The sequence below is a fragment of the Danio aesculapii genome, chromosome 1, assembly GCF_903798145.1.
Source record: "Danio aesculapii chromosome 1, fDanAes4.1, whole genome shotgun sequence".
Taxonomy (NCBI): domain Eukaryota; kingdom Metazoa; phylum Chordata; class Actinopteri; order Cypriniformes; family Danionidae; genus Danio; species Danio aesculapii.
The window spans coordinates 37980971-38000497 of NC_079435.1; the positions used below are offsets into that span (position 1 = coordinate 37980971).

General features: G+C 34.6%; 1 protein-coding gene across 1 annotated transcript in view; it reads left to right on the top strand.

Annotated features, from left to right (window-relative positions):
* The window catches only part of adgrl3.1 (adhesion G protein-coupled receptor L3.1), a 217182-nt gene that overhangs the window by 125927 nt on the left and 71728 nt on the right, over positions 1–19527 (top strand). Inside the window, exons 7-11 of the mRNA XM_056459942.1 lie at positions 3864–4160; positions 6970–7067; positions 7621–7806; positions 11359–11397; positions 16478–16661. Coding sequence (XP_056315917.1) covers positions 3864–4160; positions 6970–7067; positions 7621–7806; positions 11359–11397; positions 16478–16661 — 804 coding nt within the window. The remainder of the gene's footprint in view (positions 1–3863; positions 4161–6969; positions 7068–7620; positions 7807–11358; positions 11398–16477; positions 16662–19527) is intronic.

The window sequence follows — 19527 nt, forward strand, 5'->3', positions numbered from 1 at the left end:
TGGCTGAAAGTGAATATACTATAACCGATAAATATAAATATTTCAAAATGTTCTATGTTTACACAGTGAGCAATACAGATTTTAACTTTATAAAAATTTGAACTAATCTTATGAACCGAAAAGCCTACTCAAAGCAAAAAAGCAATAATTTCAAAATTGCAATAGGTTTTTATATAAACCTATATTCACAATTTGACACAAATTAGCATGCCAAAAATAAATTATTTCCTTTTCTTCGCATAGGAAATTAACATGCAACTTGACTGTTCAATAAAAATAATTGGTTAAATAACAAAATGGGACTTAATTAACAAACAAGTAAAATAAATATATTATAAATAAAATGAAAATGAAAAAGCTAAGGACTGAAACCAGCTCAAATGTTTTTGAACATGTTACAGTAATGTACATATGTACAAATATGTAATGTCCGAAAAGGCGTTTTGAGAGGTGTTATGACAGTTCAGAGCCATCGTACAAGCAAAAAGCTAAATACAAATTGTATGATTTACTTTACAAAATGCTACATAAATTCATCCCATTTGACATTTTTATCACATGTAGGTGCTGCTTGTCAATCGCTTCTATGTTCCTTCGTGCTGTCAATTGCGGGAAAAATGGTCGATGAAAGGCTTATGATAAACAAAAGCAATACCACAGCAATACCACATAAGGAAAAGGATGGACTTTGAAGGAATAAACAATGTGAGGAAAGCTCCATTATAGTGCACTGGACAAGTCTGAACAAGTTCCGCACACACATGCGTGAGGCAGGCAGTTCTGTCCAATATTGTAATTTATCGGCTTAAAGATATGCGCCTAATTTTGATATCAGATCGATAACTATAAAGGTAAAAAAAGCATTTATCGGCCGATAACGATATGGCCACTGATATATCGTCCATGCCTAATATGCAATGTTGAGTTCACTTTGCGGTGTAATTTTTTCATTTACAGTTGAAGTCAGAATTATTACTCCCCCCCCAGCAAGAACATTTTCACAGTATGTTTGATATTATTTTATTTCTTCTGGAGAAAGTCTTATTTTCCATTTCGGCTAGAATAAAAGCAGTTTTTAATAATAAAAAAAACATTTTATGGTCAAAATTATTAGCCCCTTTAAACTAATGTTTTTTTTCAATAGTCTACAGAACAAACCATCGTTATACAATAACTCGCCTAATTACCCTAACTTGCCTAACTAACTTAATTAACCTAGTTAAGCTTTTAAATGTGACTTTAAACTGTATAAAAGTGTTTTGAAAAATATCTAGTCAAATATTATTTACTGTCATCATAGCAAAGATAAAATAAATCAGTTATTAGAAATGAGTTATTAAAACTATTATGTTGAGAAATGTGTTGAAAAAATTTCTGTCTGTTAAACAGAAATTGGGGAAAAAATAAACAGGGGGGCTAATAATTCTGACTTCAACTGTAGTGGTCAACGTCAAAAAGTGGTTTTCAAAGTTTGAAGTTAAAGTGCAATGCAGATTTTTTGGTTGTTTTATTTTTTGTAAATTTTTGTAATTTGTGTTTTAGTGCTTGCTTAGTTTTATTTGTTTAAAACATAAATATTGTATTTTATATAATTAAATAATTTGAAAGCGGATAAATATTAAGATATTGAAAATTATATTTCAGTTATATTTTTATGGGTCCTAGAGTAGAGCCATGTGGGATCTTGTTCCTGCATTCTTTTTATATCCGCTTTTTATTAAAGTCGCCACTGCCAATTCGCAGATGGGAAACAGAAGAAATGTTTTTTTTTCTGGTAGCATCTCTGTCCTCTAGTGTTCTTCTTCTCTCCTTTTCACACTTAAGTCCTTTTTTCCAGCAGTTTCTGAGGCAACAAGAGCTTCTCCAGTAAACAAGGCAAGACAGAGAGAAAAAGAAACAGAACATAAGAGGAAAGCTATCTTTTTCATTTGCGCTGCGTGTGCCAGTACGCGTCTTTCCACGCGCACATTTATTATGGACAGAATTCTAACAGCATCGTTTAGTCTAGACCAGGCTTTAAGGGATGTTTACTCCCTGTCATGTGACATCCTGAGCTTCCGATACAGATTCTTTCACACTTTATATCAGCAAACAAAGCTTGCATGTATGCATTTGACTGCTATATGCCAGATTCAGGCCCTCAGGTGTGCGCTTGTGTGTTTGAGAGAGAGACAGACAGGAACAGAGTGTGCCAATGGGGAGTTGTGACGTTTAAACATCATCTATCTTTGCCTCTCAGAAGTCCTTGCACTCGGGGATCGGGCCTGTCAAAACATACACTCCCAACTGCTGCACAGGGCACAAAGACACACACATTTACACACACAAACACTCTCCAGAAACCTGACTCATTCAGTCATCCCTGAAACAGCGGAGATGCCTAGAGAGAGAGATGGATATGCATGTCTGTACTTTACCACTGCCTTTTGAACCAATGTCTGCTCTTAAACTGTGGGTGTGTAAACGAAATGTGTATTAACAAATGATGTAAATGTGTAAATACTGTACATAAATGTTGTTTTTGAATGATAAATAATTGATTGTTAATTTTTTTTATTGTATACATAATGTAAATGACAAATTACACTATTATAATTGAACATATTATATGTACTGAATGAATAGACAAATGCTATAATAGCTTAATACAAATATGACAATTTGGTATCACTTTATTTTGGTAGTCCGTTTGTTGAATTTAAGTTACATTGCAACTGCATGTCAACTAATTCTGATTAGATTATAAGTAGACTGTTAGGATGGGGTTAGGGTTGGGGTTAGGCTTAGTGTTAGTGTAAGTTGACATGAACTTATAAAGTTTCTTATAGTCAGGTAAATGTCTGTTGAAGGAGCAGTATCAACAGATATTAAGCAGACAGTCTACTAATACTCAAATGAGAAGTAATTGGCATGTAAAGTGGTTGCAGTGCAACTTTAGTCAACAAAATGTGCAAAAGGGACCATCAAAATAGAGTCTTACCGACAATTTTTATTAATTTATTATATTTAAAAATACGAATGTCAAATGTAAATAAATATAGTAATTTTAATAAATACTTGACAGCTAAACTGACACTAAAGATGGATTCAGTTAATCTAATATATAATATTTAAAAATATTAATGCGAAATTCAAATAAATTTTGCAACTTGAAATGATAAATAATGGTAAGTGACATGACATTATCTATACTAATACAGATAGACGGCAAGATAGATAGATACTGTAGGCGGACGGATGGACGGACAGAAAGATAGATAGATCATTGTAATGAATAAAAGTGTTTGTTAATAATAAAAGTATATATATATATATATAAACACACACACACACACGCACACACAGTTGAAGTCAGAATTATTAGACCCCTGTTTATTTTTTTTCCCAATTCAGTTTAATGGAAAGTTTTTTTTTTCAACACATTTCTCAACATAATAGTTTTAATAACTCATTTCTAATAACTAATTTATTTTATCATTGTCATGATGACAGTAAATAATAATAATGTGAGATGAAAATTCATATAAGGAGGAACTTATATAACTCAAATAAGTCTTTTTTCATTTTTAGCAAATGAATAATAATTTTAACTTATGTTAGCATTATTGCAGTAGTAATTTATTGTTGTTGTTTTTAATAATAATGACATTAATGTTATTATTGGTGTTACTATTATTTTTGTGGTTCTTGTTATTGTTAGAAATACTGCAACCTTTATTTTTTCAAGTGAGGAGGTCTGAGATTAACTCAACTTAAATAGTGAATATATGAATGTTTCAGTAGTATCTAAAAAATTTATTATTGTAAAAACTCACATTCATTTGAATTGTAAGTGTTAAAAAGTATCTCTATTTTTCTTCCAGATCCGCCTTCTTCAGTCTTGCTTCCTGATCCTCTTCCTCCAGTACGCAGCTCCACGACTCCTCCACGCCCATATACAGGCACGCTCCGCCCCTCTCTCACCACTACCACGACGACCACCATGGTTCCTCCTCGCCGCCATAACAACGCCCTCCCAGAAGCCCTGACTCGAGCGCCTCCCTCCCCGCAGACTCCCGTCACTGTTGACTATTGTGCCCCACGTCTCACTGCTGAAATCTCCTGGCCACGGACACACCAGGGACAAGTTGCTAAGCAACCGTGCCCACCTGGCACCATAGGTTAGTAAGAGAGTGATTAATCTATTATTAGGGGCAGTGTGTGTGTGTGTGTGTGTGTGTGTGTGTGTGTGTGTGTGTGTGTGTGTGTGTGTGTGTGTATGGAGGTTTATTTTGTTTAATGTGTATTGAATACATCAATGCATCAGCTCAGTGTGTGTCCGTGTGTGTGTGCATTGCTCTCTGGCAGAGATCTGATACACTTCAACACTGCAACAAGGCTCCTGATAACATGAATGAAAGAATTAATTCGTAATTCAAGCCTGTAATTAATTTATCATCCCAGTGTTCAGGACTTAACTCATCATTAGTAATTCTTTATAATTATGCACAACAATAGGAATTACCACAGTACTGATAGTTACATTGTCATTTATTTTTGAACCTAAAAAAAGTTGCCCCTAGAAGTGTTTGGACATGATTATAAATGTCAAAATGTGGTACATATCAAAATTTCTGTGAAAAATAGACTATTTCACATTAGAAAGAAAGTATTTTGGGAGGAAGAATTGGAATAAAAAATGTTGTTTTGTTCATACTGTAGTCAAAGGTAGCTTCAACTAAATCATAGGAAAAACTCAATAGTAGCCATTTTTAATATACTGTACAGTACATAAAAACATTAATACAATTTAAGAGGTGCACTGAAGGATCATATAATTACTTAATATTGTGTCACATAAAGTTATCATATACAGTGCTCAGCATATATAAGTACACCTCTCACAAATCTCTCTTTTAAATTCATGTTTTTAAATAGGAAGCTATACAGTATTATATTTGTGTATGTTCATTAGATTAGTCAGTACTGAAGCCAAATCTGGAGCTTATCTAACAAAATAACTTGTTAAAAAAAAATTGTACACCTAAATTTATATGTTATAGAAAAATAGTAAACACACATTTAAAAAAGAGAAAAAAGCAAAGGGAAGCAAAACAAAAGAAAAATGTAGTTGAAATTTTGTAGGTTGTAATTTATGTGCAATATTTAGCTTGAATTTAATTGTATTATCTTTCAATTTCTAAATCTGTTTGGTGACTGAATTATTATTTTAATAATATATATTTTTAATATATGTTTAATAAATCTGTTTTGTTTAATTGCACCAAAATTCATAAAAATGTTTATTTTCAAAATGGGGTCAATTATGCTGAGCACTGTAAACTGTATGTACATAAGATTTGGAATTCAGTCTACTAAGTACTAGCTGATAGAGTAGCTAAATTTTATAGCAGATTTACACTGAGCAGTATAGGACCGTAGACGCGGGGGGGTTTGGGTGGTTCGAAAGACCCACCCCTCACTGACAAAGGGCCAGAATTTGTACAATACTTGAGCTCATTTATACTATTTTGACGGCTATGCCATTATAAATTGTAAAAAATACCTATGAAAATAACCCATCGAAGAAGGCTTTAAGACCAAGTGGAATGCTGTATTGGCTGTTGCTTCGGTGTGACTTCTGAAGTGCCAAATTCAGCATCCCAAATTCTGACTGAGGAAAGTTGAATTTGCTGGCCAGCTTGTTATTTGCCTAATAAATGACAACAGGCCGCAGTTTTTAATTTAAAACTTTTAACAGATTCCTAATTTTTAAATAGAAAATGAGGCAAATAACTGGAAAAAGGTCCACTTCTTGAGAAAAAAAGAACCAACTCTTTCACCAGGCCGACACAGGCCTGTATTAAAATTTCCACAAGTATTTCCATTTACACTGTCAGAAGTTGAGTGTTACTAAAATAGCAAACCGTATTATACCACTTTTTTAGGTATGATAAGTATCATAAGTATCTCTGTATTCGCATGTGCTTGCTGTGAGGTCTACATTCGAAATGACAAACTTGAGCACACACAAGGCCCAATATGTAAATCGCGTGGCTTTCTTTGTCGCATGAGAATGACATTGATTCAAATGGTACAACAGTAATGGTTTTGCTATAATTTGAGTCTGAGCTTTGGAAGGGTGTTTTACTGTAAAGACAACAACTTGCAGACTTGTTGGCAACACAAACCCAAACCTTAAGGCTTCAGCTATAACTGCAGTGTTTGAGGGTCAAAGAAGACCTTGTTGATGGGCAGAGAGTAAAGACCATAGATGCCCATTATGTAAATCTATTACAAAAACTACATAGGTTTGTGCAAGAAATATGACTGGATTTAGAAGAACCATTCATGAATTCATTTTTTTTTCTTTTGGCACTCAATATCCTTATTTATTATGAACTTTGTGCACAGAAACATTGCAGAACACTTGTCAATTTGTATATTTGCATTCACTACTTACTTCTATTTTTAAAATATATTTATTATCTGTTTTTGTCCTGTCTCTGTAATTCTGTTGCACTTTAAAAGCTCTCTCACAAAAACAAATTTCTCCTATGTGTGAACATACCTGGCAATAAAGCTGATTTTGATTCTAAACTTTTACATTTAGAAACAACTACATTACACACTACATAATAGTTAACAAAAACAAAACGCAAGCACTAAAAGTGCTACTAAACCTGTTCAAGCTACTGTGGATGTACATGAACTTGTAAAAGTTATATTTACCTGTGTGTTACGATGAATTAATTTTTTTTCCTGTTAGTGTGGTGTGCTTGTTCAGGTGTTCTGTCATTGCCACCTCATTATGTGGGCAGCTGCCAGCTGTTGATTGACACATTTTGTATCGCTTGTAAATCTCCTGCTCTGCTTGTGTGTTTGATTGGTTTGACAGCAATTGCCAGGCCATATGTCTGAATGCGTGTGTGTGTGTGTGTGTGAGAGAGTGAGAGAGCGCTCATGTTTTTCTTTATTATTATTTTTCAGGTGTAGCCACGTTTAATTGTTTGCTTGGCTACTGGGACCCGAAGGGACCAGATCTGAGCAACTGCACCTCACCGTGGACCAATCACATCACTCAAAGAGTGAGTAAAAACATGACACCATGGGAAATATGCTAATGGAGTATCAGCCAATTTAAAAACATTCAGTGGAGAGCGATATGCCTATAGCAAATATTCTTAAAGCATAATTTGGCCTCCAGCTTTTTTAACAAAGCACAAAAGCTTATCATAAAGAGCAGCCTGTAGCGAAACAGCTTAGAGGAAATTTAGTGTACAACAAAATGAGCCAAAATTCAACTGTCAAGATCAGCCGCAATTTGTTTCACTTTGTGGCAAAATTACTTTGGGACGACAGTGCAGCCAAAAGCATCGTGCGACAGCAGCTTAAAATAAAGTGGCACGTGTGTGTGTGTGTGTGCTGCGAGAGTACATGTGTGTGTAAAGTGCAATGATGACTGAAGCTTAACAGTAATGTAAAATGGTTTCCTTTGTACCACAGAGAGCAAATCGGAAAATAGGCAGAATCACAAATCTATGAAGCCATTTGTTCATCCACTTATTCGACCATCAAGGGACAGAGCGAATAAAATCAATATACGCACGTACATATCTCTCTCGCTTTCTCTTTCTGTAGATGAGATCGGGCGAAACTGCTGCTATAGTAGCCCGGGAATTGGCTGAACAGACAAAGGGAGAGTTGAGACCCGGAGATGTCCCGTCCACAGTCAAAGCCATGGCACAGCTGGTGGAACTACTGGACGTGCAGCTGCGAAACCTCACCCCTGGGGGAAAAGACACTGCCGCACGCAGTTTAAACAAGGTACACGAGCTGTTAGCAAACCACACGCACACTGCATAGGTAGTAAACACACAGCTACTACTCGTTTGTTACGTGTTAATTACATTGGCATCCTTTTGCATAAGAAAGCTCAAAATATTCATGTGTATTTTTGTGCAAAAAGGAGCGGGAGAGAGAAACAGTGCTCTGATTCTGTGCAGAGTACAGTGTTTTAGGCAGTAAACCTGTGGCAGTCCACAGATCAAAGGCTTTAAGGCCCAAATGGGAAAACTTCCTGTTAAAAACAGCTACTGCTCGATAGACAGAAATCCTAACACTCACACACCCACACACACTCTTATAAATAAGGACACACAAATTAAAACAGCTCATAAAGCCCCGGTGAGTTTTTCCAATTAACAAAAGAAGCCGCAACATAAAAGAATAATAAAAAAAAATACTTCAAAGTGGTGAAACGCAAATACAGGCTGCACAATGCTACACATAAACACCAGCCAATTTCTTAGAGGCATAATGAACGTCTTGTAAGATGTCTGTTGGATGCAAAACACACACAGCGGATGTCCCTACAAGTATATTACCAATAGGTTTTGACCTTATGGGGACATTTTATTTTAAATGAAACACATAAACATTCATCATCTAGATTTAATCGATTTTAAAAGTGATTCAATTCAATTCATCTTTATTTCTATTTCAGATTGTGTCAAAGCAGGTAAACATGGAGGTTCTAGTAAATTGAAACTGTCAGTCCAGTTTTCAGAGTTCATTCATTCATTCATTCATTCATTCATTCATTCATTCATTCATTCATTTTCTTTTTGGCTTAGTCCCTTTATTAATCCGGGGTCACCACTGCGGAATGAACCACCAACTTATCCAGCACATGTTTTACACAGCGGATGCCCTTCCAACTGCAACCCATCTCTGGGAAACATCCATATACACTCATTCACACTCATACACTACGGACAATTTAGCCTACCCAATTCACCTGTACCGCATGTCTTTGGACTGTGGGGGAAACCGGAGCACCCGGAGGAAACCCACGCGAACGCAGGAAGAACATGCAAATGCCACACAGAAACACCAGCTGACCCAGCCGAGGCTTGAACTAGCAACCTTCTTGCTCTGAGGCGACAGCACTACCTACTGCGCCACTGCGTCACTATTTTCAGAGTTATTACAAATTATTTTAATGTGTAGATAATTTACAGTTTAAAATAAAAAGAAGGACCAGTCTGTCAGATGAAGAAGAGCTGGAGAGATTCAAATAAATAAAGTTTACTGAAGATAGTTTGCAGTTTCATCAGCAGAAGCCAGCTTCAGCACTCGTAATGAGTTCCTAGGCCACTCTGCTTACAATCACAAATCAACAACAATTATACTCTTACATAACATCATTAACTGTGTCATACATATAGGTGTTTTAACCTGATTGGTAAATTTCCATGTGGGTGCGCGCGCACAACTCTGAACGATATCTCAATATCTCAAGCATACAAACGTCAAACGTCCACTAGGCTGTATAGATCTGACCCTTGACCCATGAAATGATCCACAATTGAAAAGAACACACTCACACTCAAAGTACAATCTGTTTCTTAGCCAAGGTTGAGTGTACTCTCAGCGGTCTTTAGCAAACCTGCTTAAAAACCAGTATAATTTACATTCAGGCAGTTATATTCTTACTACACAAAGTCTATCTTGAATAAAAAATATAATCACTTTAAACAGAATTAACACTTAATAATAATATCAAAATCACTTTAGCACATAACAATACAAATAGAAAAAGAGTTGATTTCAATCATCAAGCCCTTCAGTTCCACTCGAGGTTTCCATTACCTCTGACCTGTTTTGAATTACAAAGAGACAGGCAAATGCACTGAACATTCTTATATTAAGCAATGTGTTAACTTTATTCATTAGTCAAAATCATTTCAAGATTAAATACTCATTCAAATAATCATATTAATAAAGCAATGAGAAATAGGATCAGGAGAAAGCTGGTTCATTCCGCTGTAGATAAAGCAGGGAATTAGCCAAAGGAAAGTGAGTGAGTGAGTTTAACATGTGGCGTCTACTCCGAGTAGTCATCTTTAAAATATTTAACAGATTTTTGACATTTGTTGATCAAAAAGCTTAAAATGCCGTTTGAACTTGATTATAGTGAAGTGTTCAAAATAAAACGACACATGCAAGTGTGATGCCACACATTATGTGACCAGATGTGATGCCACACTGCCAAGTTTTACGATGCTAATCTAAATTAGTCAAAAGTACAGGGCCTTTATAATTTCCTGAAAAGTAGCAGGTTTGGAAAAGGTTTGTGTCCAATAATATCTGTTACTATATTAAAGCTAAATTAAACCGATTAAGGTGTATTAAAATCTTTAAAAATATTAAATGTAAATGACATTAAATTAGCTGAGAACATCAAATCACTTTACAGTGGTTAGAAAACATGATGCCATTGAAATGAAAGACATTAACAAAGCAATATTGTGAATTTCCTTTGGTTAGTTTTAACCCTTTAACTGCCTCACCGAGAATGTTGCTTAACTCCTATAATGCCGCTAGTTTTTTTTCCCATAATTTCTAAAATATCAACCTTTAGCAAATGGTTGATATGTGGGTTTATGGTAAAAGCACCAGAATGAATACGTCTACAATGAAAAATCTGAAAATATGAAGTGTAAGACCTATTTATTTTAAACATAATCAAAATAAAACATTTTTGAACAATAAATCACCTTTGTTTTTGAAGTATGCCATAAAATATTATATTATATATATAAAATATATATATTTTTTTGTAAACCATCAACCGTTATTTAAAACAGTCATTCTTTAAATCACTTTAAAAGTCATTATTTAAAACAGTCAAAATATGGTCAACCATTCGGTAGAGCGGGCAGTTAAAGAGTTAAGGACATTTTTGATCTACAATAAATCATTTCTGTCATCAAACTGCAATAGGAGAGTTTATTTTAATCTCAAATAATTGTACAGTACATCATCTTTATTGTTTCTAAAAAAAATCTCATTCATCATCCCAGGACCAGTTGAACACACAGACACACACACAGCGCCCACACAACACTGTAGTGCCTCAATATCACTTTACAAACTTGAAACAGTCAGCCTGTCAGTTTCCTATTACCTGCATCCAGCTAAAGTTATCAATTACACAAGCATCAGCTCATCTGCAAATAAGACCCAGTCAGACACCTCTGGCCATTCAGACTCAATACAGCTCAGTGTTGGTTGTTTGTTTGTATGTTTGCAGTATTATTGTCCTGGCAGACATGTACAGGAATGTTTTGTGGGTACAGTGTCAGTTTCACGCGACTGTAACTCAGTTAAACATTCATTTTGTTTCTAATTCTGCTCTGATCCACAATATAATTATGATTCTAATTATTTATTACCAAATTATTGTAGATTATTGCGGCTAATTAGGCCTTGCTTCTTATTGGGCTCTGAATGATTAAATGCGCACTGTAATTTAGTGTGTGCAGTTGTGTTTGTGTATGTGAGTTACTGAAATGTTTTAATATTGTCTTTCAGCTCCAGAAGAGAGAACGGTCGTGCCGTTTCTTCATACAGGTATCTAATTTTGTCCTTTTTTTTTGTGTGTGTATATGTGTGTGTGTGTGCAAACACAAATATATTTTCTCTGCTTTTCAATTCGTGTTCTGTATCACTTGGATATCTACACAGATGGGCAAAGTTTTCAGCAGAAATTCTGCATTATACTTGCGACGATCCGTATCTGTCACACCATATGAATCATATTGGCTGTCTGTATGTGTCTGTGCGCTTGCGCTTGTGCCCGTGGGCTGCATTTTTTGCATTTATAAAAGCAGAGCAATTTTTTCTCCTGAGAAAGCAGTAGTGATGTCAGCACTGGTCAGCAGTGTCACATCAGGCGACTGATAAACACACACACACACACACACACAGACAGTGGAAAAAAAAACACAGAATAATGTAGATAAGCCCAAGAAGAGCTCAGCGGACAGAACGAAAGGAAAAGCATTAGAAGAACTGATTTGGAGGTAGAAAATGACTGATGCATATCTCAAACTGAGCCAGACCGCTCTGTCAACTCTGCCCAATACATGACAGATTTATTCTGATTTGTATTGCATGAAATAATTGAGGTCTAAATGTTGCTCTAGTATTCTGTTTTCTGGTGTGAAGGTGCACTTAATAATTCTTTTCTCATTAAAAATGCTTTACCCTTAAAAGCGTGAATAGTCATTTCGAAAATTAGCTTTGAAATCCCTGACATATGAGCGAGGCACCAGTCATATTAGCAGCGTAATAAAGCTTGATGTATTTTATATTGAGAAGATCACCTGAAGGTGACTTAATAAGATTTTACCAAATGAACACTTCAGCCTAGAATCATTCTCACAGAATAAATAATTTCTGCAACAATTTTATTGTAATGCAGTGTGTGTTATATTGTGTGTGTTAAAAGTTTGGGGTCAGTACACTCTTAGAAAAAAAGCGTACGATGTTGTATCAAAGAAGGTACAAACCCTTGTCACTTGGGCAGTACCTTTTTATAGGACAGTATTGTACCTTAAGACAAAGAGTGTCAAATGAGTTCCTTCTAGAACTATTTAAAGGCATTTTGCCAAAATGTGTCAATTAATTTTCAGTAAATATAAAACAACAAATACATTTGTAAACAATGTTTTAAAAAAGTTTATTTTTGTGTAAATGCACATTTTCCTTTTACAATAAAGAATAAAAAAATACTTTAACATAAATCAAAAGATTTTTGCTAAACGTTTCACAACACTTTTCACAAAAATGTTACAGAAATACATTCCCCCATGTACAGTTTATAACATTTTCTCCAATTTTCACACAATACCTTTGAAGTTACTTAAAAGTTCATTTAACTTCATTTTAAAATAGAAATAGAAATATGCAAAAGTATTGTGACAAGATATGCACAATGTTTGATTAAATGTCTGCATGAACACTTTGACTATGCAGGGCTTTTGTTTGTAGTGAAAAGCAAATACCAAAAGGTGCAGATATCAATAATGAAAATCTGTTTATCAGAAAATTCTTACCAAATTTTTATTAAAAATGCCTTAAATGTTTCGTTTACAATACCTATAGTTTTGTTTTACTAGTTGTTTTGTATTATAGAAGTTAATAATTAATGTTTATGAGTTACTTTAAACATATGCTTTTAAATGATGATTCATGTTTTAATATGGAAATTATTCATAAAATCACTTTGCCTTTCCAGTCATATTTATTTTCATAGATATTGTAATAAAGGTGGAGTTGTCCAACATTTATGTACCTTTTTAATGAGAACAATTGTGTACCTTCATTTCAATTGTACCATAAAAGGTACAGAACAATATCATAAGAGGTCTTTCTGTACCATATAAGGTACAACATTTACAAAGGTACATAACTGTTCCTTAAGGAACATTATTTGTACCCCCGTGTTCCTTTTTTTCTGAGAGTTTAGGATTTTTACATGTTTTAAAGTAAGCTTTTCCTGCTCACTAAGGCTGCATTGATTTCATTAAAAATACAGAACACATTGTACAATTGTGAAATGTTATTGCACTATAAAATAACTAGTCAAAAGTAGTTTATCATTTAATTTAATCATTTATTCCACTGATTTTAAAGATGAATTTTCAGCTTCATTACTCCAGTCTTCAGAATCACATGATCCTTCAGAAATCACTCCAATATTCATTATTATTGTAATTCTTATTATTATTAATATTATTATCATTAATGTTAATAGTAATAAAAGCAATGATGACCGGAATAATAATTTCATGTGAAACCTACATACAATAAGTAATAAATAATATATATATATATATATATAATTATATAATATAATATAATATATATAATTATAAATATACAATATATATTAAAAAATATTAACAATTAAAAAAAAATTTTTTTACATTTATTACATGCCGCCTTGATCAACAGCATAATTTTATTTAAATTATTAATTAAAATTAAAGTGTGTGTGTGTGGACCACAAAACCTGTTGTATGTTTGCCAAGTGTATTTTTGGCAGTAATCAAATTTTTATGGGTTGAAATTATTGATTTTTATTTTATGCCAAAAATCATTCAAATTTGAAGTAAAGATCATATTCCATGAAGGTATTTAGTAAATTCCCACCTGTAAATATAACAAAGCTTTGTAGTGTTTACATAAACACCAACTGTAGTTTTAAAAAAGTATAGCAGTCAGCAGTATATAGGACAGTATGAGGACATCTCCAGAGCATATACAATGTGTAGGGCCCAGAGGGAACAGAGATCACACACTATACACAGCTGTGTAATGAACCATGTATGACATACATCAAAGGTACTGTATGTGATATGATTAATATCTATACATCGCTATACAGCCAAGATTTTACAGCACATTTTAATAAACAGAATTTTAATAACACAAAAAAAAAAACGCTGCTGGAGGTTTGTCATTGACTGGTTGTAACTGAATAAATAATAAGGTTTGTCTACACTAATTTTAATGTAATAATGTATGACCTTGGCTTGGGAAAATTATAAACTAAATTATTAATCTATATTGGGGCTGCACGGTGGTGCAGTGGGTCACTGGTTTAAGCCTCGGCTGGGTCATTTGGTGTTTCTGTGTGGAGTTTGCATGTTCTCCCCGTGTTCGTATGGGATTCCTCTGAGTGCTCCGGTTTCCCCCACAAGTCCAAAGACATGCGGTACAGGTGAATTGGGTAAGCTAAATTGTACATAGTGTATGTGTGTCAATGAGTGTGTATGGATGTTTCCCAGTGATGGGTTGCAGCTGGAAGGGCATCCACTGTGTAAAACATATGCTGGAAAAGTTGGCAGTTCATTCCACTGTGGTGACTCCAGATTAATAAAGGGACTAAGCCGCAAAGAAAATGAATGAATGACTGAATAAATGAATGAATTAATCTCTATTTTTAATAAATGATTAGACTATAAGCAGTTTATAACATGGATCCCAATATTTGATTGACCCAGGATTTCGAATGACCCAAGGTTAACTATTTTAACTCTGGAAAGCCCTTAATGGTATCTGTCCAAGACGGCTACTATACTGGCCAGAGCAAGTTGAATAAACAAATTACAGAGTGTTTTTCCAAATACTCTGCTGTGCAGAAACGAGCCTATCGATTCATCCTGCTGATTTAGACAGAGAGAATTACAGGATTCCATGACAACTGTCTGAAGCCTCCCGGTGCTGACATCAAGCAAATATGGATTCTCAGTGGTCATCTAATATGTAATGCAGCGTGTGTGAGTGTGTATGTGTGTGTTTCTTCACGCTGGATTAGCTCCTCAGCTTCAAAGCACTTCAGTTCTGCTCCATTTACCAAGTCTGTGGAGAGTATTTCTGCTCTCTCACTGTGTGTGTGTGTGAGAGGAAACAGAATATAGGAAGAATTTAAAAAAAAATCTCTTATCTGTCTCTGCAGTGCAAGCCCCCAAGTGCACACACACACACATGCACACACACACTCCACTGACCTCTTGACACACTCTGTCAAAAGATTTCATAAGCAGTTTTGTGAGGAAGTAAATATAACTCTTCATTTTTACCTCTTATCCCAGTCGTCTCTCATCTCTGTCTCTCCTCTTTCTCTCTCTCGTAAAAGGGTCATTACTTTAGTGGTGTCAAAATGAATATACTCATTCCGCCTTTAACACACACTCCCTCTCTCTATTACATACACAGAGAGAGAGAGAGCGAAAGAGAGACACACGCGTGCCGTTCTACTGTAACTGGGGCAGAATGATTCAACCCAATGGCCAGATTAGCCTGCAGCAACCTAAAGACAAACGACAAAACACCCCTCTGTCCATCCCTACGGATGAGTGCACTACAGTGAGAGAAGTTAATTACATATCGCTTCAGCACAGATTACAGATATCGCCGCATTATATCTGCTTTTCCCATTGTAAAAACAACGCCAGCATGTATAATTCCATAGAAACATGAGCTATTTCTGATGAAAGGAACTTGACCTGGAATTCTTTTGCGCAAGTGACAAAAATAATTTAGCCTCCTTTGAAAACAGAATACCGTGTGTATGTTTGTGTTGCAGAACGTTTTGCTTTCTCAAATGAAAAGCTAAATTACAGTGCGTCGCGATACACTCCGCATGCTTTTTAATAAAGCACCACCTTACAGTATGTCTTAAACCTTCATTTGTATATCAAGGTTGAGGTTTAATATCCTTGTGATGATATTTAAAAGGCCTAATATCTTAACATCACACTTTTCTTTTAAATACATTTTAATATGTTAGCTTCTGCTGAGACGTTTCATTTTCCTATATATTGCTCTCGCAGGCCCATTGTTACAGCCTGCGTGTGTTTGTGTGTGTGTGATGACAGCGTCTGTCATTTTCACAGTGTCTCCTGCTCCCTGCGGATCTTTCCTCACTTTGACAGGTTTATACTCCAGCACAGAGCGCGTGTAGTGTGTGTGAGTGCTGGTGAAAGTGGAAGAGAAATGGTTTATGGGAGAGCTGGGCACTTTGGGAAATATGTCCTCGTTGTGAAGTTCAGATGTCAGAATGTATGTGCGTGGCGGGTTGCCCCTCACCTCCCGGAACGCTGACATCTCTGTTTTTTTTTCCCCCCTTTCTGTTCTGCAGGCCATGGTGGAGACGGTGAATAACCTTCTGCAGGTGCGATCTCAGGCGGCGTGGAGAGAGCTTTCTGTGGCCGAGCAGCTGCGATGCGCAACCATGCTGCTGGACACGGTGGAGACGGGAGCCTTCATGCTCGCAGACAACCTGCTCAAAACTGACACCATACAGGAGAGCACAGACAACATCCGTGAGTTACCAAACATCCACATCCTGAAGTTTTGGAATCAATCTGTAATGCATATTTCATTCATCTAATCAAGTCGCAGTCTTGTGTCTCTCTCTGATTGCTCGGATTTTTCTCCTGTCACAAGAAGACAAATAACAAGATTATAAACAGATGGATCATATTTTTGTCCAAAATGGTGAGCAAAAGCAGAACATTTCTGTATCTGATTCGTGACTGGATAAGAAGCATAGCAGTTTATGTGATTTTTAGATGTGTGCTGGATTTATGTAAAATAGTTCTAATGTCACAGTTACTTTATATACATAATAATTGGCAGCTTTTTTTGCATGAGTCTTTGAATCATCCATGTAGGGTTTTACTTCCGGCGAATGTTTTTAACACTTCCAAAAACACTTTCCACAAGGTGTAAAAATGCATTAATGCATTGCGATGTAATTCTATGTGCATGGAAATTCAATGCATCAATTATGAAATGTAATATTTATGGTATATTCAAATAGTACTCATTTTTATCCAGTACATCTGAAAAGTATCCAAAAGCTTATTTTTTCCTTGTTTGGTTACGCTGCAGCTTTATTCCAAAATGGGTGAATTTCATTCTAATTTTGAAATGTTTGCAAATTTATATATATATATATATATATATATATATATATATATATATATATATATATATATATATATATATATATATAAGACACTTCTATACAGTTTAAAGTGACATTTAAAGGCTTAACTAGGTTAATTAGGTTAACAAGGCAGGGGTGTGTTTCCCAAACAACGACGTAACTCGCGGCTGAACTATCATAGTACGATGCCTCGTTTGGGAAATGAACAATGTAGTGATGAGTCTTTCCCAAAATCCCTAGTTTCTCTGTCGCAGATCCATCGTTTGAAACACATTAGTTATAACATAAAACATCCATAATGATGCTCTATACATGGTGGTAAAAACTTCTTTAGAGAAAAACCCCATAATTTCTTTGTGCAAATTATATTGTTTTACACACACATGCGTTAAAAAAAAAATCCAATATTAATTTTGGTAAAAACATGCACTCGTTTTCCATATTAATTGGAATATATGTAAATCCTTACAAATATTACAAATATTATTGAGAATATTCCAAAGTCTATTCTAAATTAACATAAAACACTTACAAAAGCTAACATGTATTCTAATGGCATATATAAATCATATCAATAAACAAATAATGAGGCTATTTATTAAGAAAGGAATTTTATTATTTATTATTTATTAGAAAATGAGAAAAATCATACTTTAATAATAATATTAATTATGATGATGATGATGATGATGATGATGATTATTATTATTATTATTATTATTATTATTATTATTATTATTATTATTATTATTATTATTATTATTATTATTATTATTATTATTATGATTACCATAAATAGGATATTGTTTTCGAAAAGTCTACTTTTACAATTTGACACATGCAAACCACTGCAGAAATGTTCTAACCAACAGGTCCGTGTCATATAGAGTACAGATACTTAATAAATAACCTACTATAAATTAAAACCGTTAAAGTATGCATGTTTTTTGTTTTCACAAGCTTTGGAGACGTAGCCTAACTTCCACTTTTAAATAATAGGTCACCTATAGCTTTCATCATGAACCACACAAAATGACATCAATGTTTTCAAACTGCTCGTCAAAGGGAGCGCAATTATAAACATTAAGATCGCTAAAACTGAACTGTAAAAATGCTTTAAAAACAAATTACACCTAAGAGAGATGACTTTAATGCTTTAAAAAAAATCTCATTCCAAGTTTAATTGTTGGAACATTCTAAATGAATAGGGCATAGGGGGGATAACTCGGAATAAAACACAGCCAGGAACTATGTTTCTAACTAGAGCTCCAGAGGTGTAGTTGCAAGCATACAGGTTTGCGACGCAGTTTGTGAATGTTTGTTGGAACGATGGATTTGCGAAATGCCAAATCAACAACAATGTTTGTAACAACGGAACTTGTGACCTTAGTTAGCTAATGATGGTTTTCGGAAATGCACCCCAGGTTAGGGTAATTAGGAAAGCTATTGTCTAACAATGTTTTATTCTGTAGACTATTGGAAAAAAATAGCTTAAAGGGGCTAATAATTTTGACTTTAAAATGGTTTTTAAAACATTCACAACTGCTTTTATTCTAGCCAAAATAAAACAAATAAAACTTTCTTGAGTAAAAAATTAAAAAAGGGGGCTAATAATTCTGACCTCAACTATGTATATATATTATCGATTATTATATTAAATAAATAATATAATATTTATATATATATTTATATTTATATGATTTATATAGTTATATTATATAAATATAACATATTATAGAAATCAAATTATTTATTATATTGGGCAGTATTTAATTAGTAAATTATTAAACTGTTCAAATGCTACATTCCAATTTTTCAATTCAAAAGCTGCACATGAACCATGCCACAGTAGGAGTTTGTATGTCAGACCTGATGCATAAAAAACACATTATCACATTAGAGGTACACAGCAGGAGTGCAAAATTCAAGTGCACTGGAGCCAGATGTAGTGAAGCGTGCCTGTGGAAAACACTAGAGCCATGCACTCACAGAGGGGGTCCCAAACTGTCTCATTCATGCAGAGGAATCCAGGCCTTGGTTCACAAACTAAACGCGAGTGGTCAAAATGTGTTAAGGACAGACAAACGTGCCTAAAAAATAAACACCGACCATTGGTTTCACACAGAATCTTTAATATCTATAGAAGTGGATCCCAAAGCGGGGGTCACGGAACAATCACAGGGCATCGCTTGGTGATTTCCGAAAGTCAAATAAATTTATAATTGCCATATTTTATC